The 24,287-nt window shown below is 41.7% G+C and overlaps 1 protein-coding gene across 6 annotated transcripts; it reads left to right on the top strand.

Moving 5' to 3' along the window:
* The first annotated feature begins 170 nt into the window (after nt 1-170).
* Nucleotides 171-22,899, top strand: GGPS1 (geranylgeranyl diphosphate synthase 1). 6 transcript variants are annotated; one of them, XM_055714112.1, is made up of 4 exons: nt 171-324; nt 4,959-5,051; nt 14,433-14,503; nt 18,308-22,899. In XM_055714112.1, the coding sequence occupies exons 2-4, from the start codon at nt 4,985-4,987 to the stop codon at nt 19,067-19,069; spliced, it is 900 nt and encodes a 299-aa protein (XP_055570087.1). In that variant the 5' UTR covers nt 171-324; nt 4,959-4,984; the 3' UTR covers nt 19,070-22,899. The 6 variants fall into 6 exon arrangements, with proteins under 6 accessions (XP_055570087.1, XP_055570088.1, XP_055570091.1 ...); XM_055714113.1 differs by having other exon boundaries at nt 183-333; XM_055714116.1 differs by lacking the exon at nt 4,959-5,051 and having other exon boundaries at nt 184-324.
* Nucleotides 22,900-24,287: the final 1,388 nt, after the last annotated feature.

Genomic DNA, 24,287 nt, shown 5'->3' on the forward strand with positions numbered 1-24,287 from the left:
GGGCCTCATGGGTGCCGCTGTCCTCGCGCGCCCGCCGTGCCGGCTCGGGCAGGGGCGCGCGCGGCGGGCGGACTACGCCTCCCAGGGAGCACCGCGCGCGGCCGCCGCCGGGGGACGGGGCCCTGCCCGCATGCTAATGAGCCGCGGGGGCACGGCCGGCGCCTGCGCGCTGCGGCGCTGGTGGCGCATTTTCCCCCAAGAGGGGAAGGTGGCGCCCGGTGGAGCGGAAGGGGGCGGCGCTCCGGCCCCCCGAGCTGCCGCCGTCGCCGCCACTCGTGGAGCGGAGGGCTGCCCGGGGGAGCGGGGCGCGGCTCGGCTGCGGAGGTAGGCGAGGTGAGCGGCGGCTGCCCGCGCCGAGGCCAGGAGCGCGGGGCTGCCCAGCGTCGCCTGCCCGCTAGCCGGCCGGGGCTGGGGGGAGGCGCCGGTGCGCTGCGGGCGGGGGAGTTGGGGGGGGGCGGACGGACTCAGAGCTCCTCAGAGGAGCCGCTCCTTCCCCCTCCGCACGGGGCCGAACGGCAAGGGCGAGCGCGGCGGCGGGGGGAGCGGGTCTCGCGGCCGCCCCGCCCAGGTGGGGCTGGCGGGCTGCCCGGAAGGGGGCCGGGAGGGGGCCGAGGGGAAGGGGGGGCCGCAGCCGGCGGTCGCCGATGGAGCTGGGCGGCGCCGGCGGACGGCGGGGCGGGCTGACTGACTGACTGGGCGCTCGGGGGCCGGGAGCCGCGCCGGGCTGGCGGCGGGCGGCGCCTCCGTCCCCGGCGGCTGAGCCCGGCAGCGCGGCTGAGAAAATGGGGGTGGACGGCGGGTGGGGGGAGCGAGGAGTCCTCGGTCTCGCTTTATCTAAAATGGCGCTGGCGCGGCGGGGCTGGTCGGCCCTTGGGCTGTGGCAGCGGCTCCAGGGGGCTCGGTCGCGGTCACGTCCCGGGCGCTGAGCTCCGGCAGGCGAGCCCTGCAGCCTGCGGTCTGGCTGCCGTGCCTGGCGCGGGGGGTAGGCAGCCGCAGGCCGGGCAACAGCTTCACGTTCATTGTGAAATGCCGGCTTTAATCGCGGAAACGCCGCGGTTCAGAAGCAGTCGCGGTTCCTGCTGACCCCTATTCTGCCCTCGGGGCCGCCTGCCGTTTGCGAGCCCCCCCTGGCGCGGCGCCGTGCGAGGGCTCCCACAGCCCGGGTGCTGGTGTCCGGCTGCCGCCGCGCTCCGGCTCAATTGTACCCGGAATTCCCTTTAAAATCGAAGCAGAGTTCCAGCAACAGCACGTTCATCCTGTTCAGATATTGGTGTTGAAATTGGAGCTACGGAGAGCTGCTTGTTGACTTAGGGGCATCTTCGGGGGAAGCGTGTGACTGCCCTTCACCTGCCGTCGGTGGGCGCCGGGGGTTGCTCGCTGTTAGCCTGGGCCGGGTGTGTAAGGAGGACTCCGCTAATCACGGCGAGGGTGTGGGCCAGGGTGACAAGCATCCCGCCCAAATTACTTTTGGATTAAGAGCCTTGATAGCCTCTTTGAAACAATACATATGCACAACAGTGTTCTCACTTCTGAAACAGACCTCAATCCTACATCCCCTTATCTGGGTCGCTTTTTTTCCCCACTGGTTATAGCGTCTCAGTACGCTAAGTTCTGCGATGGAGCTGATTTAAGAATTTTCTGGATGGTTCCTTTTGTGCTACAGCTCTCTGCTCCTTTGGTGGTTCTTTTGTTTTCTGTGTAACTGTACTGTGATTGGAGCCACTGAGACGATGATGCTTTTTAAAAGACAGTCTGTATACTTAACTTGGACTATGCCAGTGACTATATTCCCTTCATTTGGAGGAAGGGGCGAGCATATTCTGCAGAATGGCATGGAGGGGACGGGGTGAGAAGCTGCTTTATGAAGTTTCAAAGTGAAGATTTTTCTTGACATATCCCTTAGATGTAATATTACTTGCATCCTCTCTAGACAGCTCCTAGACACAGATCTCAGTTCCAGGTATAGTTTTAGAGTAGTTCCAACTTACGGGAGCCCGTGTCGCCATCTTATTTAATGTCTCTTTTCAAAGAGATGTTTTCAAATAGATCATTAGAGGGTAAGGCTTGTTGCAGTCCAAAAGACAGTTCTGTGGGCTCTGTTGTGATTGCATGGCCTGTGCCCATAACAGCTTTTCGATATGCTTACGCGGGGATACTGAGAAATAACTGAAAAAATAACTGTCATGCATGAATTGAAATGCAGCAAGTCATGTACTGGTTTAAATCGCAAAATTCTTTTACTGCTTTGAATAAGCATACATGTAATCAGTTCTTGTGCTTTCACTGACAGAAGGCTCTGAGCTCCCTTTCATTTATTAACTCCCAGCAATTTTTACTTTTTCACTAGGAGGGTGCTGACTAAGACCTTGTCTCTAAATGTCTTCACTGAGAAGACTTTCTGCAACAGTGCAACTCTTGTAGTAAATTGGTCAGTCAGCTGGGCAGGAAACCCTTAATATCAAGGGTTTCCCAAGTGTGTCAAATATGGTAACTTTGTGCAAAGAGTAGTAACACTATAATAAGTATGATATCATGGTATTCTTGCTTAAAGGCCTCTATAAGCAACTTCATTTATATAGTTCTTTATCAAGTGTCCCTTTGTGCAAGTTTGGAGGAGGTTCTGCTCGCTATTCTTGTTTTGCTGGGTGTCTTGGACACGTAGGTGTCTGACCATACAGTATGTCTTTTCCTTAGTGCAGATTACCTGCTACTTCATTTAAAGGTAGCATAGCAGTCCAGAAACTTTAATTACAGTGATTTAAGCTAAGTTACTATCCACTCTTTGTCTCTTAAAGCTTTTTTGCCTCCTTTTTATTTAAACAAACAAACTTGGCACTTGTGGGAGAAGTGCTTGACTACTCTTGCTGATAAGCAGTGTTGCAGGTGGACTCCTATTAGCTTTGTGCCAAATGATGCAAATACTTAGTTTGATTCTGTGTAATACCAGTAAATTTCAAGTTAGCTGGGGATTCTGAATATTGTCTTACTGCCCTACAGACAGGCAAGAAACTTACTAATTCCCTGAGAAGAAGGGAAGAACTTCAGTATTTACTTTTAAGCAAAAACTTCCGCAGATAAGCAATTCCAGTGCTAAGATCTCTTCCCAGCTCTGTTGGATAGCTAGGTATTTTCAAATCTAAACCAACTGTGTGGCTTCTTGACAAACTAGTCACAAGAGAGTTAAGTTGATACGTGTGTCCTTATATCCATCTCTACCAGCTTCTTCCTGCTTAAAACATCTGGGGTTGGATTGTGGTGATTTGTTTTATTTCAATTCTTCAGTGAAGTCCTTTGAGACTTATCCTTGATATGTAAGGGTACAGTTTGACAAGTGACTCTCAGTGGCAGTGCTGGCTTAAAAGCACTTCCTATCCCTTCAGTCATACCAACAAGCTGACAATAAAATAGTGAGTAGAGGGTGTCAAATCTGATTTAGATTACTGTGTGGCCTGACAGCTAGTTGTGCCTGCGTGCCATGGGATAGGGTGGAAAGGCTGTACTGCTTGTTGTGGCATTACTGCTGAGAAACTATGCAAAGCTTTCCCAGAAGGTGCAGTCTTATGAGCATTTTGTTGGCAACTCGGCTTAAACAGCCTTTCTTGCCCCTGAAGTGCTGATGCAGTTGATTAACCTATGCAGTGAGGCAAATAAAGGGATTGATTAAAACCTAAGCTTAGAGAAACTACTAATGCAGATCAGCTCCCAAGTTTGGAGTGCTACAGATATGTATGTGCGTGATGGTGGGAAGGGGTAGTGCCCAGGAACTGATTGAGCTATATTGAAAGGGAAAGGTCATGAATGCTGAGGAGTACCAGTTTGTCCAGGTAGCTTAAGGGGAAGCAGTGATCTTTATGCTGATCCGAGCTTTTGAAGGGAAAGTATTGCTGGATTACTTTGAGCAACTGTGGAACACAGTTTATTCTGCTCACGTTAACCGCTCCCCTTAACGTACCTACATTAAAAATGCATCAGTCCATACTTTAAAATACCACTTTGAAATAGTTGGGTTTTGGGTAATTTATGTAACTATTCAGTTGCTGCAGGGGCAAAAAGAACATCTTTTCCAGGATGCTAAGTGGCTGAGAAATGGTGCTGAAGTAGCATGAGACTTCATGCTATTGCTGCAGTTCCTGTCTTAAAATGACATTAGAAGAATTGTTTTGAGCTACTGCATCTGCAGTGCAGCAAGGAAGGCTAGAGGTGAAAGGACAGAAAATCTATTATAGAAAACAGTCTGGAAAAAACTGTAGATATAGATGACCAAAGGTATGTGAACCAAAACATAATCAATAGAAAATTGTTAAGCTAGGTAGGGAATGGATCCTAAAAGATTCATTGTAAGTCTGATGTATATAGTGTATGGGTAAGTGTGTAAGGATGTCTGTATGTTTAAACAGGGGTAAGACAATGGTATATTCCTGTTTTGCCTTCTAAAACAGGACTGAAGAATTCCATCAGAAGGCTGAGGCTAGTGTTTAGCTTGTTTAGGTTGCCATGGTATGAGGTGTATTTTCTTCTCTTGGGCATCTCCACTTGTGTATGGGGAAAGCATTTAGGGAGGTCTGATCAGATTAGTCATACGAGGTTTTGTATGTGCTGAGTGTCTTCTCTGAAGATTTACAGTGAAGCTTCATTGTTATGATTGCTGATGTTTTAAATATTTTATCATCTAAGCCCTCTAATACATATAAAAGAGCAAACAAAGTCTAGGAGTTGATTTAAACTATTCATGAATAATTAAAGAAAACTGTATTTAGCACATAGGCTTGTTTCTTTTCTAAATGATATCTGGAAGACTTTTCTAGGTAGTAGAAGGTAGTATTAACTGAAGGTGTCATGTGCAAAATGGGAGTATTTGCACCTAAACTTGAAGTCAGCTGACTCTTTAATTGTATGCATCTGGTTTTTACTTCCCTAATTTTTTAACTAAATAGTGTTAATAACACTTTCTTTAACAGTGAACTACCTCTTACGAAATAAAGAAATGGATGGAATGGATGAGACATCTAAAAGAATCCTAGAGCCATACCAGTATTTACTTCAACTACCAGGCAAGTTTTTGTACTGTGTTTTTAAATATCAAAATTGTTTTTATGGCAGCTTTTATCTTTGGAAGTATAAGCAAAAAAGTTTATCCATTCTGGATTTGTGGATTTAAAAGTAACACTTTTCTACGTTTGTTCTTTTCTTCCTTTTGTACATTGGTACAATAGCTCTTTAGTCTGTTGCAGTGTAAGGAGTATCTCTGTTACTCTACTCTCCATTCAGAGTAGCTGACTTGCTACTCCTTAAAAAAAACTGGTAAGGGCAGGTACTGAAGACTTGATCGCAGTCTTAGAAAACAAAGCAACCTCAGCCTTGAGTTTATCCGCTTGCTGTACTGGACTCAGTGGGTTGTGTGTTTTGGTGTTTGGGTTTTTTTAAATAGCCAGTTTTTTTGTGTAATTTCTTCTCCCTGGTACATGTAGAGCCACATGTTCTTATAGCTAATAGCCCTGTCCCCTTTTGATTCACTTGCCAGAGGATCAGCCAGGCCTTTGTATGATACCAGGTCACTAGAACACATTCAGGTGAAATTTCCAGTCTTGAACAATACCTGCTTTAGCAGAATTCAGGAGACAGTTTGATGGAGAACTACTGTATGGATATGCCTTTCAGAAGCCTTTTTGACTAAACAGTCAGATTGTTTGTACTTGTACACATGAAGTGAAAGGAAGACTGTACAAGTTATTAAAGTGACTAACTTAGTGAAAATAGCAGTGGAACTGCTTTGTTGTTGGGAGTATTGCATGGTTGCCTTCTGTCCAGCTTATATTGCTTACTGATGGCATTTTAAAGTAAGATACAAAATATGGAAATACTAAGGAAAATAATTCTGACTGGGATAGAAGGCCTTCTGTCTAGACAAGTACTGTAATGAGTCACAGGAACAGTACTAAGTGACTTTTGCATGTTTGCAGCACCACCTATCAGCAGGGTGAGTCCTGTGGGTCCCACTTTGTTATACCTGTGTATAATGAATTTTATTATTAATATCCACAAATATTCAGAATTCTTGTTTACATCAGTGATTTCATTTGGCCTGGCAGTTAACACTACTTGAGTTGGGGAAAATAATAATAAAAAAAATTGGCAAGAATGTGCCTTTTTAATGCTAGAAAACTTGTTTCCTCCTTCTTTGCAGTATATTCCATTTTGGTATGTTCAACTGTGTGGTGGTTTTGCTAGAGAACTACCTTGAGAATGAGTCTACAATATTCCAGAGAGCTTTCCAAGAGTGGTCCTCAAGAAATTCACCTTCCTGTATGATATTTAATTGTACTTTTTGTTCAGTTAGGTTATCTCGTTTAACCACGGTATATTGTAACACCTCCGTATCTTTAGCTGCTTATTTTTTAAGCTGTTGTAGGTAGCAGCAAAAAAAAAGTACAGCTTCCTAGCAGGAAATACATAATAGACAAAGTGCCAAAACCACCTCCCATAGGCAAAGGTGCTTGACTATAGCTCTTCAGTTAGCTTTCATGTTAAATGATGCATCGAGGATATGCACTTAACCTTGCCACCTTGACTCCGACTAAATTCTTATGTCGTGAGTTCAGTCCTGATCACTCTATACTGATGGCTTATATAATGTTATACTTAGTGCAAACACTTTATATCCTATCTTGCTAGAGTATCATAAATCTGATTGTCCAGTTCAACACATTGATCTGTTAATTTAGCTTACACTTTGGAGAAGGTGAGGCACAAGATGCACGTCTATGCAGAAGTGGTGGTGTCATTCAAAAGGGAAGACTTCTTTTCAGCTAGGCAGGTAAAAGTGGTGTCCCTGTAGAAGCCTTGTTCTGAGTAACAGGTGAAGCAGTGGGGATTCACGGTCATATGGCTGGATGTCTACAGTTTTTGAAACACTGGCTCTGCCCAAAGTCAGCTATGCCAAGTACAGACCAGTAGGAGCCAGTTACTTGTGTGAACCTTGGAATTGGTATGAACATCAGTGCTTGGTGAGGGGAGAAAATTGGGCATATGCTAGCTGTTCATAATTAGGGTGGAGCCCAAATGAGATGCCTGAGCTAATCTAGCAAGCTGTTGCTGAAGGAGGCAGTTTTATTCTGTCCTCTTTATGCTTCTGGCAGTATTCTCCTGCTTCTGAACTTGTGCCAGTTCTCAGGTTGTTAACCAAATGATTAGTTATTATCAATCGCTTAACCTGTTAAAAACTTGCCAGGTTAATCTTGTTCCTTGTTTGTGAGCTAGCACAAGGGTAGGGATGAGGAGCTGTTTCTGTGTTGGATCAACTAGAGCTCTAAGGGCCTTTTGCAGAAAGTTTGGCCAAGTGTCAAATATGTACAACTTTAAGTGGACTTTTTCTGCACACTTACCGCCTTTTAATAGTTCACTTGCTTATCTCCTAAGACCAGTTGAAAAAACAAACTCTCCAAACAGTTTAGTAACCTATGAGAATTTGAATGAATTTAGATACATATCAAACTTCGTTTACATTACAAGGGATTGTGTAACAGTGTTAAAGCTGTTTGGAAGGAGAAAAAAAAAGGGTGCCTACTAATGTTGACTGTAGTGAGAACACAAATGTTTATAACTGTTTAAGGATTCATCCGTCAATACAAGAAGCTGATGACTGCTTCTCAGTAATGAAGTAGGACTTTTAATGGTAACAGTTTGGGGGTGATACTTAAACTAACCTTGTCTATTTCTTTGACTTCAACAGCAGTAGCATAGAGAAGCTACTGGGCTTAAGGGTTTTTTACTATGTTATTTTGACTGCTAATATGGTAACTGATGTTTATTCCCTCACTAGCAGAATTTAGTGCTTGGGAGAACATGCATTCTGAAACAGTAACTTTTCTTGTAAAATATCCTTGTAATAGAATGTTGCCATATCAGTGTTCTACTTAATCTAGTATTCTGTCCCTTAGTCTCATAAACCAAATGCAACAAACAGGATTAGCTTTCACAAATTCCAATGTGGTTTGTCCCAAAAATGGCCTGATGCGCACATATCGTGAATCTTTTATCTCCAAGTGGCTGAGGTAACAGCAGTAGCTGCTTTTGCAGCACTAAGAAATATGTGGAATTTCAGTTGCAGCAAAACTGATGTGGTCAGTAGCTTGCTGTTGAAAGGGGTAGATTCTGATCCCACTCATGACTGTATATCTTCCCTTTCATGTTCCTCTGGTCTTGGCTGCAGTCTTTCCTGGGCTTGTTCAGTGAGCTAAACAATCAAGACTGGCTTTTTTTTTTTTCAGCTTTTTCTGCCGGGTTACTGAACTAGACCAGCCTGGTGAAGGAGTTTAGCACCAGAGGGCATGATCCCTACCACTGACATGACTACATTTGGCACATCAGAAGCCTCAACTTGGGCCAGGTTCCTGAGGGGGGCTGCAGCTCTCCAGGTTCTGAGCTGCAGGGGTGCCTGGGGGCACCCACTGAGAAGAAAGTGAGGTCTCTGCCCCTAAAAGGTGTGCAGTAGTGGAAAATGTGTGTCAGCAAGCAAAGAAACAGTGGATGGGGGTCAGCAGGCTGCATAGCATCAGAAATAAAAGACCAAGACCCTGCAGGTTCAAGAGCCTGAAACTTTGAGGTGTATTGAAGGAGGGACAGGAACAGTCTGTGGACATCAGGTTGAGAAATGAATACTCGTGCAAAGGTGAAGGCTGGGAGCTGATGGCTTCCTGGTACTGGGGGAAAGATTCCTGTTCCTTGAGCAGATGTGTAGTTGCCACATAAGTTCAGTGCACTGGAAGAAGACGCACGGCTGGAAGCTCTGTATACAACAAAGTATCAGAATGGCACCTGGTGACAGCAGCAAGTGATAGTAGGGGGAGACACTGCTGCAGGGGACAGAGGACTCCATCTGAGCTTCTGTCTTAAGGAGGTTTGCTTTTTCTCGGTAGCTTTGATCAGGGATGTTACAGAGAGACTGCCAAGGTGTGTGTCACCCTCAGACTACTTAACCCTTCAGCTCTTCCACTTGAGCACTAATGGATATAGCAAGAGGATGCCTGGAGCTTATCAGGTGTAACTGTGTGCCCTTTGGAATGTGGGCCAAGGGCACAGGAAGCCAGGTGGCTGTTCTCTGTGATCCTCAACCCCCTTCCCTTCACCACTGAGAGCAACAGACAGATCTTGCCTGTCAACAGCTAGTTAGTTGCACAGCTGATACTGTTATCAGAGATTTGGGGTTTATGACCACGGGACTCCCTCTGTAGAACAAGGAGTACCAGGAGAAGATAGCATCCACCTACCCAAGTTGGGGTAAAAGTCTCTGTCAAGAGGCTGAGCAACCTGTTGAGAAGGGACTTCCACTAGAAATCACAGTAGAGGGGAATGGCTACACACAATCAAGTAATGAGATGGTGGACTTTCAAACAAAGGGTGTAGGCTGATGTGGACAAGGGTAGACCTTGTAACTGGCAAAGCTGAAGGGAGCTCATCCCAGGTATATGCACTTATGGAAGTATGAATAGGACAGTGTCATGGAGGGAAAGTGTTGCAACACTCTCAAAACCATCAATCTGTAACAAGGTGTTTTACCATCTCATACCAGCATACTCTTCATGCAGTCCCTCTGCTGCCTTCTCCTTGTTGCACATCATCCAGGGTGTGTGTTCTCTTGTGCTTCTTCCTTGGCTGCTCTCTCTTCATTGGCTCTCAACCACTTAACCAGCCACAGCTGCACCTTATCTACATTGGCCCACCCACTGTCCCTGAAGCCAACCCACAGTTGTATATTATCAATGCTAGTTAACCCAGCTTCATTCCACTGCAGGAAAGCTCTCACCTTTTCTGGGGAATCTGCAGGACTGAGTGCCTCTCTGAAGCACCTTTACACAAATGCATACAGCATGGGGAATAAACAGCTGGAGTTAAGAGGTCTGCATGCAGTTGCAGGGCTGCAGTTCTGTTGGAGTACCTGATGTAGGATAGATAGCTCAGGCAGCTGCAGTGCTGCCCTGGATAGATAGGGACTGCCTAGGAAGGTGGTCCGGAGTAGCAAGGAGTGGGAGCTGCATTATATGTGAAAGAGCAGCTGAACGGCATGGAGCTCTGCCTTCAGTCAGATAAGCCTGTTGAGAGCTTATGGGTTAAGATTAGAGGGCAGATCAATAGGGGTGATGGTATAGTGGGTCTTTGCTACAGACCACCTGAGCAGGAAGAAGTAGATGAGGCTTTCGAACAAGTGGAATATACCTCATTTACAGGCCTTGGTCCTCGTGAGAGACTTCAGCTACCTCGGTAGAAAGCAGCTGAAGCAACACAGCAGGGCACAGGCAATCCTGGAGGTTTCTGATGACCACTTGCTAACATAGGTGATCAAGGAGCTGATGAAGACAGGCATTGTACTGGACCTCACACTCAGAAAAAAGGAAGAATTCTTCAGGGCCTGAAGACTGGGGGCAGTCTTGGCTGAAGTGACCATGGTATGTGGCATTCAGGATCCTGAGAAGAAAGAACAAGGCAAAACTCAGGATCACAACCCTGGACTAGTTAACCCTATTTTGAACAGGGGAGTTAAGCTAGACAATTCTACAGTGACCTTAACCTGTTGCAAGTGGCTGCCCAGGTTTGAAAGTGTAAATGCGTTCTCTCTTTGCTTGTCTTCCTGCAGTTCACTTATGCTGGCTGTAGTGTTCTTGTAGCTGAGTGGGGAGGCCTGCTTTATCTATTTAGCCCTAATCTGACAGAGGCTAAATGTAAGAGTGTACTATATAGCTGAGGTAATATAGTAGCTTCCTCCAAAAAGGCAGTGCTGCCTTCCCCTGGCTCTTGGCATCTGCTGCTTACCCTGTACTAACTGTGGCAGATCCACTTCATAAGCTGACTCAGTGCATAAAGCTGGCAGAAAGCTAACCTAGCAAAAAGCAGACAGTTTTCTGCTGGGGTAATGAGTTGAATTAGCTTAGCGAGGCTCTATTGAGAGCTAGGTTAATAGTCCCTCTGCTTTTTCCCATGCTGTTCTAGTCCTTTTATGTACCTTCACTGTAAGTGGGGTGCTGCCCTATGGGTATAATTTGTGGTCACTTTAATGGAGCAAGAGTGAAGAAATACTTATCAGGAGTCTGTCCAGAGCTGGAGGTCTGTGGGTTTGGGTTCTGTGCCCTGTCACAAGAGCAATTGTATATAGAGAATGTCAGGCTGATTTTTTTTTTTTGAGAAGCATCTCATCTGTCTGAAGAGGTGGGAGGGTTTGTCCTCAGTACAGTATCTTTAATCTAACCAGATCTTTGTTTCACAGATAAGGTTTTTACGTTCTTATCTGTAGAAGGCATTTCATCAGAGTGACTCTAATGTTCTTAATATTTTTTCTTACCTTTTCCACCCAGCATTACTAAGGAAAAAAAGCTTTTTGTAGTTGCTGCTTGATTTGGGTAACATTGGGATCTTAAGCAGATTAAACCAAATGCATTTAGCATAACTTTGATAAAAACCAGATGCAGTAATGTCTATTACAGCTCTATACAGTGGGTAGAGCTTCTAATTTTGGAAGTTAGACCTCTGTTCTTCAGTTTTACAATAGCCTGCTTAGAATAATTAACAGCAGTTACATGTGACAGTGAAGAAACTGGATTTTAATTTTGTTCTAGTGTCCCTGAATTGTTGGCTTGTCTCGTTTGGGGAGAGGAGAGGTGTGGTGAGGAATGGAGGCTTCTGCATCTAGGTTTTTGAGACCAGTATTAAGAGGAGTTTGGTCTTTTGCCAGAGCTGTAGGCATGAAACATGCATACAAAAAATTGCTGTAATATCACATTGACCAGGTAGGATTGACTTCAGAACAAGATAAAATAGCATTTATGTAGCAATAATATTCCTTTAAAGAGGCTCATGCAAGCAGATTTGTACCTACAAGAGGAAAGATGAATGCTTCACTATACAGATAGTGATTTTTCCTTGAATAGTCAGTGTCTAGACAGCCTTGCTAGTCAAGGTAGACAAGTCTAAAAATTCAGATGCTGTCTGTACTAAGGAACTGAAGTGGCTAAATCAATTGTGCATGTTAATAATCCATTTGGAGTGTGTGCTAGTAGCTATGTTCCTCATCATAAAATAACACTTGTTGCTGAGCATCTGGCATTGCGTAAGCCTATTTTCTAGGAAACACATTTACAAAACCAGAATTAGCTGTCTAATGTAAAAGAATAATGTTGTCTGTATCAATGTAATTTAAAGTGAATAAACAGCTGTAGATAAGGTACACTTCCTTAATGTGATACTATCTCTGAATAGTTTTCTTTATGGATGTACTGAAATATTTGCTGATACTTAACTGGCGAGCTATGCAGTTTGCCAGATGCTTGTAACAGTTATTCTCAGTATTTTTGAGTAATCTTTTGTCCTTTAACTCATGCAATTGTTTTAAAATAAAATATTGAACCTCTGATACAAGGCACTTTGACCCTCACTTGCACAGTACTGGTGGTCATAAGTGTGTAGCAAGTCAGATCAGAGAATTAATCTGTCCAAAATGTGATCTATCCATGTGAGGAAAAGGGTGGAAGTCTGAGTGTTTGAAGTGTTTTAAATCCTTAGTATCTGCAGGAGATACTATCAGAAGCAGGTCTAATTTGAATTAGTGGTGGTGCTTAGTTAATGCAAGGAATTTTTAAACTCTTGGGTACTAATCTAATTTTGTATTTAGTTTTGAGATCTGGTTACCTGTGTTAAATTAGTGAACTTCTAAGTCAGCAAATTATTGATTTAAATTAATGAGTTAAAAAAACCCCAGCAATTTAGAACCAGCTATATACTTTCTTGATGGAGAACAAGCTTGACATGGGGATCTTAAAATACCTGTTCTGCTGTTTGAGAGAAAACAATCCCTCTCTCCTGCAGAAAGCTATTGATGTTTAAAACTAAGCACGGAGAACAAAAATAGAGAACACGAGGCAAAGAGAGTATATGTCCAGGTAAGAGTGCCCTTTCACACAGGACAGAGCCAGAGGACAAAGCTGTAGAGGGCAGGTGTAGGGGGAGAAGCACCTTTTCATTAGTCTTCTAATGAAAACCAAAGGACTATGGGGACAGGAAGTAATGGAAATGTTTGAGAATGGAGACAAAAATTGAAGCCCTCTGAGCCAGGGAGAAAGGCTTATCACCCTTGCTGCAGAGCCCAAACAACAAAGTTATTGCTTACCTGGTGGTAACTTAATTAGAAAAGGAGAAATCCTCAGCCCCAGTTTCTCCAGGGCATATCACTGCAAGTGAGTCTACCTATTTTTATTGTTCTGTATGTGCTGGTCACACAGCAATAGAGAAGCCTTAGGGAGAGATTCAAATATTGAAATTTCTTCAGTGCTACGGGCAAGATGGCATCATCAACATGAGGACTAATATTGCAGAGTCATTAAGTTATGTCTCAGTAGATCTTGAGATGAGTAATATAGAACCCACTGTCTAGGTTGCACTGCTTTGAAGTTTATTTAAAACTTTTTCCAAAGGCCTTGTTGATGTGAGCTACAGACACAGAGCAGTTTGTCTAAACCTGTCTTGCACTTACTTAAAGATCTTATACATAGCTGAGCTTCTCAAAGTTCAGAGCAGCATTGTCTCAGCGTGGGTAGGGGGTGACTTAATTTCATGTTGGTCAGCAGTAGACGTGCTCGTGACTCCTAACAATTTATAAAAGCTGGCATCAGTAACTTACAGGCATGTAGGTTAACTTCTATTAAAATGAACTGTCATGTAAAATGATCTGTATTGAGTAGTAATGCTTATTTTAATACTAAACCTGGACTTGTGGTCTTGTCTTTCATTCCTATGAAACAGGGCAACTACTCTGCTCCACCAAACTACATTAGGCAAAGCAGAACGTAGCCCATTATTTTTGTAGACTTCTCAAGTATAAGATAAACGTCTGAATCTTGGAGATTTCTGTTCTGTTCAGATTTTTGTTTAGAGCTATTCAGTATTTCAAATGTCACTTGCTTGTTTTACATATTGTCAGTAGCAAGTGAAGAATCCTGCAGGAGAAAGACCTAAAAATGGAGAGAAATAGATATTCAACCAATTGTCAATATCTCCAACTAATAAAGAATTGTAATTGAAATTTGATCTGTTACAGACATGAAGTCAATGTGCTTGTCAAACTAGGGCTTACTTTCAGAAGCAGTAAGCTGATCTATACAGGTTACCAGCATACTCAGGATCGCTTACTAATTAAACTGCCAAAACTAAATACAGTAACCTGTAAATATGTGCTTTGCATATTACTGTGAAATGTTTAAAACTGAAGCTGCTGAAAATTGATGTTTATACAATGAGGAAACAAATTGTGTGTTATGTGGTATGATATATAATCAGCTTTCAGGTGATGATGCTGATCAGTTTACTGGTCTCAAATCAGTTGTTAAACTATTGTCCCTAATAATGCACTTTGTGACTTTTTATAAATGCCTGTAATATTTTTATTGTAGGTAAGCAAGTGAGAACCAAACTGTCACAGGCCTTTAATCACTGGCTGAATGTTCCAGAAGATAAAATACAGGTACTGGCTAATTATTTTTAATAAAGGGCTGTTATCTATTTTTCAAGACTACTGGTAACAGACTATTATCCTACATAGTACAGATCATCAGAAATCTTAAATGCACTAATTATAGTGCATATGTAGAACATATGAAAGTAAAATTGCAGGAAAACAGCTTTAGCGTAAAGCTCTGCCTGTGATGTAACACTGAAGAAGTTACTTCCATGACTTGCCTGATGTCTAGAATAGTTAGTTCTTTCCCAGTGTGTTCAACCTTTTTAAGTTGGAGATAAGCAGCTACCATTGTTACCTGCTTAATCTAACTAGGTTATTACCACTGAGTTTTCAATGAATTTTGAAAGAAGCTGGGCAGAAATACAGTGATTGAAAATAAAAATCATTAGATTTTGATACCAGAATATCAAAGACAGCAGTTAAATCAACTTTATAAACCACTTCTTGTTCTGGATCTAAAACTGTGGGCTTCTTATCATACAGTCTAGAGTACTTAGTTTAATGCTTCTCATTGGAGTGTAAGAAATTCCCATCTCTTTTGCTTTTCTGTTGGACAGATCTATACAAGATGTATGGCTGTGTATTTAAACACTGTGGCTTGTCAAATGAAAAAATATGCTCTTGGTTAGACTACAGTTTTGTTAAACTGCATATAGAGAGTGCCAAAGATGGTGTCCAAGACAATGTAAGGAATTAAAATAACCAGTTATGCTTTTTGACACTTAATCAGCTGATCCCTAGTTAATTTCATTAATTGTTGGCAGAAGTAACTTTAGAGTCTGCCAAAGAGTCATCTTTAGCATGAGAATGACACTTCATAGTCCTCAAGTAGCAAAACGGTTTGACTGATTTAAACAATGAAGGAAGAGGCTGCATTCATTATGTATTAACGTTTCTTTTCTACCTTCCAACCTGTCTATATAACTTTTTAGCCAGATTTATCTTGGCTTCCAGCTAGAAGCATCTTACCCTTTGTGCTCAATACATATTCAAATAAAATATATTAGAGCAACCTGTGCATTGTATGCATGAGTTCAGTCTAGTATCATAGGTCACAATTCAAACTGGCAGAAGCCTCTGGTAGTTATCTGGGACAATCCTCTGCTTAAAGCAGGGCTTGCTCCATAGCTACTTCAGGCTACTGGGGGCCTTGCTGAGTTGAAAATCTGAGTATGTTGATTCTGCAGCCTCTTGGGGTGTATCTCCCCATTTTGAACCCCTTCCATGATAACAAACTCTTCCACTCTGTCCAGCGAGGTTTTCTTATGCTGCAGTCTGACTGTTGCCTCTTGCCATTTTGTTGAGCACCTGTAACAGTATGGGTCCATATTGTCTCATGTAAACTAAAGCTGCAGTGCTTCTGTGTGAACAGAAGTTACCGGTTCTGCTTGTCACTTTTAAAGTGATAATCATTTAACCATTATTGAGAACTTAGACTGCTTGTTTTGGTTATCCTTATGAAGAAAACCAGTGCTTTAATGTTTCCTTTACCACTTAAGCTGTTTGTGATGGAACCTAGTATTTTTTTCCTTCAGGTTATTTGAGGACAAAACCAAGACCCTGTCATCTTTTAATCTGCATCTTGACACAATTATTACTCCTTTTGTACATACCCGTACTAATTTTCATAACTTAAGGTTGATAATGACTGGAGGTGGTCCTCCAGACTTAATTTTGCCTCTCTTGATGTCCTAAGTGTCTAGCAGCCTGATTCCTTTCCAGATATTTCTATTTCTTTTATTAAAAATATTAATTCTGTCACTTGTTATGGGACTTTTTTACCCTAAGTCTTTTGTCTTCATGTACTTTATTTAGATGATGCAGTTGAGGTGACTGTTCCTTGATAGTTGATGTTACTGTTGGCTGCCACCATTTCACATTTTTCCCAGCCAAGTGGTCTCTTCCCCCTGCCCCACACCCCTTAATGCATCTCTAGTACCCATCTGATGCTGCCCTGAGACACGTTAGTTTTTTTAATTGGAGAACACTGGGTTTGTCAGATGAAATTTCTTCTGAGAAGGCACTGAAATGGCCTTGTACAGGGCCAAGCAACTTTTAAAGCTATTGCAGTTAAGGAGGTAAAGTTCTGTGAGTTGAACCGATAGTGCTGCAGCTGCTGATTAGATAGGCTTAGGTTGTAAGAAAGCGTAACACTCTTTTCTGGTTCTTCAGCTTTCATTATAAAGAACAGTCTTTTCATTTCTGCAGGCTGATGTACTCTAAAATATTTTTTCTGCTGTCTGAACTTTTTTGCTCCTTACTTTCAACTTTGAAGCATTTTTGACACTGTCTTAAGTTCAGAAGATAACTTACACTGTTTCAATTGAACCTTAAATGTCTAGAAGCTGCAAAAGTTCATGAAACTGATGGTAATATGAATAGGTTAGCAAGAGAAATGCTGGAATAAGCTTATCCAAGGAATTCACAGAATGCAAGGAAACTTTCCTGACAGTACTGAGAATGACATAATGGTCTAAAAGAATATTCAGACAAACAGGTACGCAAAGTTGCTGTCAGTAAGTACTCCATCCTGTGTGATATAAAGTCAATGGGCAACAGCATATCTTTACAGGTCAAAGTAGGGCTCACTTCTAACTGGTAGATGGGTCATTAGTGCTTCTTAAGTAGGTTGTTCTTGCAGTTATCTTGGACAAACATTTTAAGATTCCTAGGATTTGGGCTTTAATCTTTGGGATGGTGGTCACTGAACACTAGGTGGCTTGCTATTCAAGAAAGTGCTTGCAGTGAAGTCTCTTTACTTTTTCCTACAGCATCCACCAAATAGTTCCATACTAGGCACTTGCTGCCATTTAATGGTGGCCTAGTATTTTTTAGAAGCAGTTTTGATGAATGTTGACTGAGTGCTGTGTTTGTAGCTAGCAAGTGCAATTGGTTCATTAGCTTTAAAATCATATCTTAATCAGATGTGTTTTGCTGTGAGTTCATACAATATGCTGTTTTACATGCTTGAATTCTATTTAAGCAGATGCTGAATATACTTGTTCCTTGCATAGCAGCATTGCAATTAAAACTGTGCATAGTGCTAAAACTCTTGTTGAATTATCCTGCTTTGGAATTGTTAAGGGTCGCTTTTAGTCAAATGTAATCAGCTACAAACTGATGTCCTGAATAGTTTACTGCATACCTCAGGTGGTGTATGATATTGGTCTGCCTAGTGACAAGTAGTAGGGCTGTAGGAAGCTTTTGAAAAGACGTAGTTTCTGCCTTTCTGCCAAGAATTTCCCAAATGATGTTTCAGAGAGAATAGTCTGTCCTTTAAGAGCTCAGTACTGAAGATTACACAAAGTGTGGGGGAAGAAAGATGAACTCTCTCCACTTATCAAAACAAGGTTTACAAAGCAAATGTGTTAATGGATGATACCTGACACTCTCAAGAGCTGACTTTGGGAGATCTCAGGTTAGTGAAGCTGAACTTGTCACAGCATCATGTTGCTTTTCTTTTGCTCTGTTCATGTTTCTAATAACACTTACTGCATGACTCCTAGACAATGATATATTTTAGAACTGTATCAACAACAAAGAGGAGCATGCAAGTGAGAAGACTTTAGGGAGTAAGTTCACTTTGAATCTGAAAACCTTATACAAAAGGCAGACAGCATGATCCAGGAATTAGAGCAAACTGACTGATGAAGAGAATCCAAATTAATAGTAAAAGCAAGTGGTCTGAAGGGGAACCTCACTGATAAAGTATTTCATTATTTAAAATTTTATCCACTTTAAATCAGGTCTTGCAAAACTGGAGGTTAAGTTACAGTGGAAGACTTAATTTTTCTCTTCTTTTAATAGGTTATCATTGAAGTGACAGAGATGTTGCACAATGCAAGCCTACTTGTGGATGATATCGAAGATAACTCAAAGCTACGACGGGGCTTTCCAGTGGCACACAGTATCTATGGAATTCCATCTGTAATCAACTGTGCTAATTATGTGTATTTTCTTGGCTTAGAGAAGGTTTTAACCCTTGATCATCCAGATGCTGTTAAAGTTTTTACCCGTCAACTTCTGGAACTCCATAAAGGTCAAGGCTTGGATATTTACTGGAGGGATACTTACACCTGTCCTACAGAAGCTGAGTATAAAGCTATGGTACTGCAAAAGACAGGTGGTCTCTTTGGATTAGCTGTAGGCCTCATGCAGCTGTTCTCAAATTACAAAAAAGACTTAAAGCCACTTCTTAACACACTTGGCCTCTTCTTCCAAATAAGAGATGACTACGCCAACTTACACTCCAAAGAATATAGCGAAAACAAGAGTTTTTGTGAAGACTTAACTGAGGGCAAGTTCTCATTCCCAACCATTCATGCAATTTGGTCAAGGCCTGAAAGTACTCAGGTGCAAAACATTTTACGTCAAAGGACGGAGAACATAGATATAAAAAAGTACTGTGTACATTACCTTGAGAATGTGGGTTCATTTGAGTACACTCGGAATACATTGAAAGAGCTTGAATCTGAAGCCTATAAGCAAATTGAATCACTTGGGGGAAACCCTGAGCTTGTGGCACTAGTTGAACAGCTGAGCAAAATGTTCAGAGAAACTGAAAATTGAAAAATTTTAACTCCTGGTGGTGGATTAAAACTTGTTTTAAAATGGGAAAATGTCCGGACTATGAGAGGTGTGTTAATCGGTCTCACTTAAAACACTTTTTGTAGCCATCCTACAGAAATTATCATTAAAAACAATTTGATGCTAAGTATTTTGAAATATATACCCTATTATCTGTAGAGTCTTAACTGTAACCGCTTAGATGGCTTTGTTAAAGATGTACTAGAACTGCAACAAGTTTTGAATCTAAATGTGGTCAACTTTACATAGTCAGCATTATTTCATTATTTCTCGTATTAACCAGGCAACTGTAGGTTTCTGGCTGAAATTGCATTAAGTCGGATTGACCTGAGTGTATTGTGCATTTTCAAACAATGCTCTAGTAAATGAAAATGTACAATGTTAAATAACAGAAGGTACTTGCCGCCACAGTGTGCATAAAACTTGTGTGATATTTCAAAGTCAGACTTGGAAAGATCAGATGGATCAGCATATGAAGTTCTAAAGTGAATATCCTATCCAGCTTCTGGGGGTATTTTCAGGGGAATGAGGATTATGAAAGAGTATTTTATATGCAAATAAGACTAATGTTTAGTCTGAAATTGTAGCTTTATAATGACTTAAGTACCTTAGAGAAAAGATTCCATTGCATCAGCAAAGCATAAATTAGCTGCTGATTCCCGCTCTGCAGTGAATAATTTTGATTGCCTGTTTTTAGATTTTTAAACAGTCATATTTTTTTAGCCAGGGTCTTAAATCTATGCATTAGAGCCCATCTATACATGTAGCTGTAAATAGTCACATGGTGAGCTGCTACTAGAAATGGAATGGGATTCACACCAGGTAACTTTAGGACACTATAATTAGTGCATGTCTCTTTAATCTCTGCTTATAATTGAGAGGGGCTTCTCTGGGAGTTGATTCGTAATTCATACTGCATACCTGTTCTGAATTGTTATCTGGAAAGCGAGATTGAGGGGGAAAGGCTGATAAGTGACAAAACTCTCTGCTCATCTAATGTATATAAATGTGTCTATATAAAGGTGAACAAAATGTAAGCAGAGATGTTTGTTTCTTCTTGTCTGGGCTGACTTGAATCAGGTTCAGTCCCTTATTCTTCACACAAAGCTTTTCTTCGGTCTAGGGGGGGTAAGGGTTTGGATCAAAGGTGGGACTGGTGCTATCAGTAGTGGTGTTAGCTCAGGCATACCCTCAAAAGAAATGGCCAGAGGTACTTGGCTTCTGCAGCTGAAGGATAGTTTTATGTGGGTGTTAATTTACTGTACCTGGAAAGCAGAGAGAGTCATGTTCTCAACCCGCTGAGAAAACTAATTGAAGAAGGTTGCTGTAATGTCTTTCCCGGGCAGCCTTAAGATTCTTCTGAAAGTGATCAAGCATGAAAAAATTCAGGATGACTGCTTTGTAAGAGGTGTTATGTAGTTATGGATGATAGCCTTTTATCTGCATGCTGAGGAGGAATCTGTCTGCTCTGTGATTAGGCAGAGAATAATAGCCTTGTCACTGAATGGACCTGGTTGCCAGGAGTCAATAGCTCAAAGTTGGTGAAAAGTGTCTTTTTAATGTTAATGACGGTGAATTGTAATGCCTTTTTCATAACTTGCAGTGCTTCATAGTAAGCCTGTAAATCTTTAATGTTTTATGAGAAAATACTACCTGCCGCAAAGGACAACGCTTATTTTGTGCCAGGTCTTGGGAGTTTCTAAACACTGTTGCAGCTGATGTTGAATGGAGGAGAGCACTGAAAAAACTTGTTAAGAGAAATCGCCTAGTCTTACTGTGAAAGATATCCTTGTGCCTATTAGGATATTGTAACTGACACAGGACAAAGTGCGCTTAGTGCCATTTCATGTCTGCTCAGTTGCTGGGTTTAAACAGTTTTGTGTAGTCAAACTTGCCTAATGGCATAGCTTTTACTTTTGTATACACTACCACCTGAGACTTCTGCTATATCGTCACTTCTTCAGTTCATTCTGACAACTATTATTTATTCTATACCATATAGAATTTATTATAAATAATTATTTATTGTAATACCATATCTTGTAGAATGTGCCTCCGCTAACCTAAGAGTAAGCATATTGGAAGTTTTTGAGCTGCAGGCCCTTGAAACCACAAATGGGCAATAAGGGAAAATTACCCAGGGAAAAGAAAGCTGGACCAACAAGAAACAAGTACAGCTCTGCATTATTCTGCCTTCAAGGCTTTTAATACTAGTGTTCAAAGCTTACCTTGAAGGTATATCTTAAAAGGCTCAGAAGCAGAGTAGTGTTGTTCTTCACTTTGGTTAGGATTAACTGAGGCCTCTGAGGTTTTTCCTGATGTATTCAGGAGTTGGAAGAGGCTGAGATCTTTCCCCTTCATCTGTTAAGCAGGTAGAGCATCTTTAAGAATTAAATGTCAGCAGTGATGATGCTCTATAGTCAAGGTAGATTTTATATTTGGAGCCATGAGACTGTATCTTCATTAGTGTCCTCCGTTACTGGCTCTGATACAAGCTCCTGGTGTTAAGCCATGTTAGGAAAATCCCTTCCTTAAAGCAGCATGAGAGTTCTTGTGGCTGCAGAATTAGTTTAGTTGTGTAAGTGCTGCTCTTTGTTGCTATGCCTCCCACAACACCAGGAGTAGGATTTTTTTTTGTGATCTTCACAAGAGCTGCATTGCTGTGGAATGGAAATCTGAGTTGTGAGTAGAAATGCCCATGGGGAAACAAAGGGGATGCTGGTTTAAATGTCAGTCCCTTTGAGCCAGAACTGTTGTACTTATTCTTTCTACCATTGCCAACAAGTTCTGCTTTGATCAAGTTACCTGCGCATTTCTTGGAGGTTTAGCTCTTGCAGTGCCTATGAAGAGAAATGCGGGTACTCATCAGTCTCCAGCATTTCCCCCACCTCAGTATGTTTTCTGATTGTGTGCCTGCTCGGATGTAAATGAATGCTGTCATCAGTCTTTGAGTGGCCAGCCATTGGATGGCGCATCTGTGTCTGCTGCTTCGAAGGCTGATATTATCCCAATCAAATATAGTGAAAACTGCGTTGTTTCAGGACCTTCCTGAGGAGATGGCTTGTCTTCCACCTCTCCCGTTGAGCTCAGGCTGTTCAGGGACCCTAAGAGCAACTTTGTATTGGCCAGTTGTTGATACTAACAGCCTAAAAATGTTAATGGCAGTGAGGAAGTAGTTGCTGATATTCGTTATCCTTTCAACATGATGAGTTTGCTAATTATTAAGTATCTAAATGCTTCCATGTGCTATGGAAGCTTCCTATATTAATGGCTTCTTTCCTCAGTTATAGCTAAATGCTAACATAGTATAGAAACATGGGATTTGTGGGTTTGGTGGTGGGTTGGGGGGGTTCTCTTTTTTTTTTTTGGTACCTTCTGACATAAACTGGTTTGGACACTGATAGTCTTTAGCATTGAATTGGGCCAGGCTGTTATTCATGTACAAGAGCTATATAGGCACCTGTTCTCTCCTTTATCCTGTCTTAATCTTACCATTTTATGTTTCAGATTTGGTATTTACTATGTTCTTTGTATTATTTGCTCAGCACTTTCATTGTAATTCTTTTCTCAGTGCTATTTCTATTCCGCTACTAATGCCATAGCGCATACAATACCATCAAACTCACTTTTGATCCTCGACAAACATAATAATCTGAGTATGCTGTTGAAACATTGAATTGTGGCTCATCGTATGCCTTCACAAAAGTAATCAAAGATTTTCTACAATCTTTAAATGCTGTAACTTTTTTTCTCCAAGAAGCTAAAGCCTGTAATACATCTTATATTGCCATAAATTATTTTTGTTCCACATAGCTTGAGCTCCTTTCCTTCTCCTACCCCTGTGTTTTCAACACCTATTTTGCTTTGGTGGTAATGCTCATTAGGCCTTCTTGTGAAAGAACTCACTAGCCCTGGGAGGAAGAGAGGTTAATTTTTGTCTGGGTTAATGAATTATCCCACTCAGCAAGAGCCTGATGAATGTCAGAGCTGGCAGGTAGGCAAAGGTGAGAACAGAGCCAGGGAAAGGATTTGGGAGAACCACAAAAAACAAAATTTAGGTTCCTGAGCCTGCCTTATGGTATTTCACGTTGGTTTACAGCATCTCCTTCACTTTTTTAGGAAGGGCTAAAAGAGCATGGTTCGCTTCCCTGAAGTTCCCTTCTTGCTTTCCAAATGAAATGTAAGAGATGTTCAAGTTAAATTTATTCAGATAATTATTTATATAATTGGCATATACAATCTTAACCTTTTGGTTAAAGGTACAGATAAAACAGTACAATGTTTCATTACTGTGTTTTTCTTGCTCTTAACAATTTTTCTATTCTTGAAGGCAGGGAAACATAATCTGTGTGCTTACTTGACTTCATTGTTGCCTCACATCAACATCCTTCCTGAATGCGTTCTATCATAGCTGAGCACCCATGTTCACGTTTTCTGCAGTACTTCTTAATTACTTTAGAAGGCACCTCTGTGAGGTGTGGCTAGGAATAATCTATGATTCGTTAACTCCCTTTCATTCAAGGGCATTATCTGCAAAATGCATAGTAAAGATGCAAGTTAAGCCACGTGAATGCTGATAGTGTTCCTCACCATGTGCCCTATGGAACAATTAAGTTCTCACTTAACTCATTGCAAATGTATTTACTGAGTATCTCTGTTTCCTACAGCATAGAGAACCATGGGAGATACCCCAGGAAGGCCTAATATGACACTTCAGGGAAAACACTTCAAAACCTGGTGTGAATTTGTGTGGAGGACTAACTCTGATGTGAAGGGAGGTCATAGATAATTTTCTGCTTTTGAACACCATGCAAATACTGTCTACTCTGGTACATGAATTACATGCTGTCAGTAAGCAGTTGCATCTTTTCTTGATCACAGTAGAATATTTTCACTCTCTTCATAATGTTTCAGTTGCTGTTTCTGGAGCATATGGTGTAAGTTAATCAGTAATGATTGAAGTCTGTGAAAAGGAAAAATGGCAAACGCTTACATTTTTGGTTGCTCTGTTTTGAAATACATGTGAAAACTGGCCTGTTCTATTGCTGTAATCTACTGTGTTATTCTGCGGTGTAGCTGAGGGAGGCATAACAACCTTTCACCAACTTACATTGTTAAAATCAGACTGACACCAAGGCCATGTGAACAGATTAAAAGGGGGAAAAAAGTGTTTGCAAGGAAAACCCACAAAGTTCTTTAA

This window comes from Falco cherrug, chromosome 6 (genome assembly GCF_023634085.1).
Source record: "Falco cherrug isolate bFalChe1 chromosome 6, bFalChe1.pri, whole genome shotgun sequence".
Classification (NCBI taxonomy): domain Eukaryota; kingdom Metazoa; phylum Chordata; class Aves; order Falconiformes; family Falconidae; genus Falco; species Falco cherrug.

Bases quoted from the DNA above. Each gene is read 5' to 3' on its own strand.
- GGPS1 (XM_055714112.1), top strand. From the start codon at position 4,985: ATGGATGGAATGGATGAGACATCTAAAAGAATCCTAGAGCCATACCAG. The intron at 5,052-14,432 runs GCAAGTTTTTGT...TTTTTATTGTAG, and splicing joins GTATTTACTTCAACTACCAG to GTAAGCAAGTGAGAACCAAA. The intron at 14,504-18,307 runs GTACTGGCTAAT...TTCTTTTAATAG, and splicing joins TTCCAGAAGATAAAATACAG to GTTATCATTGAAGTGACAGA.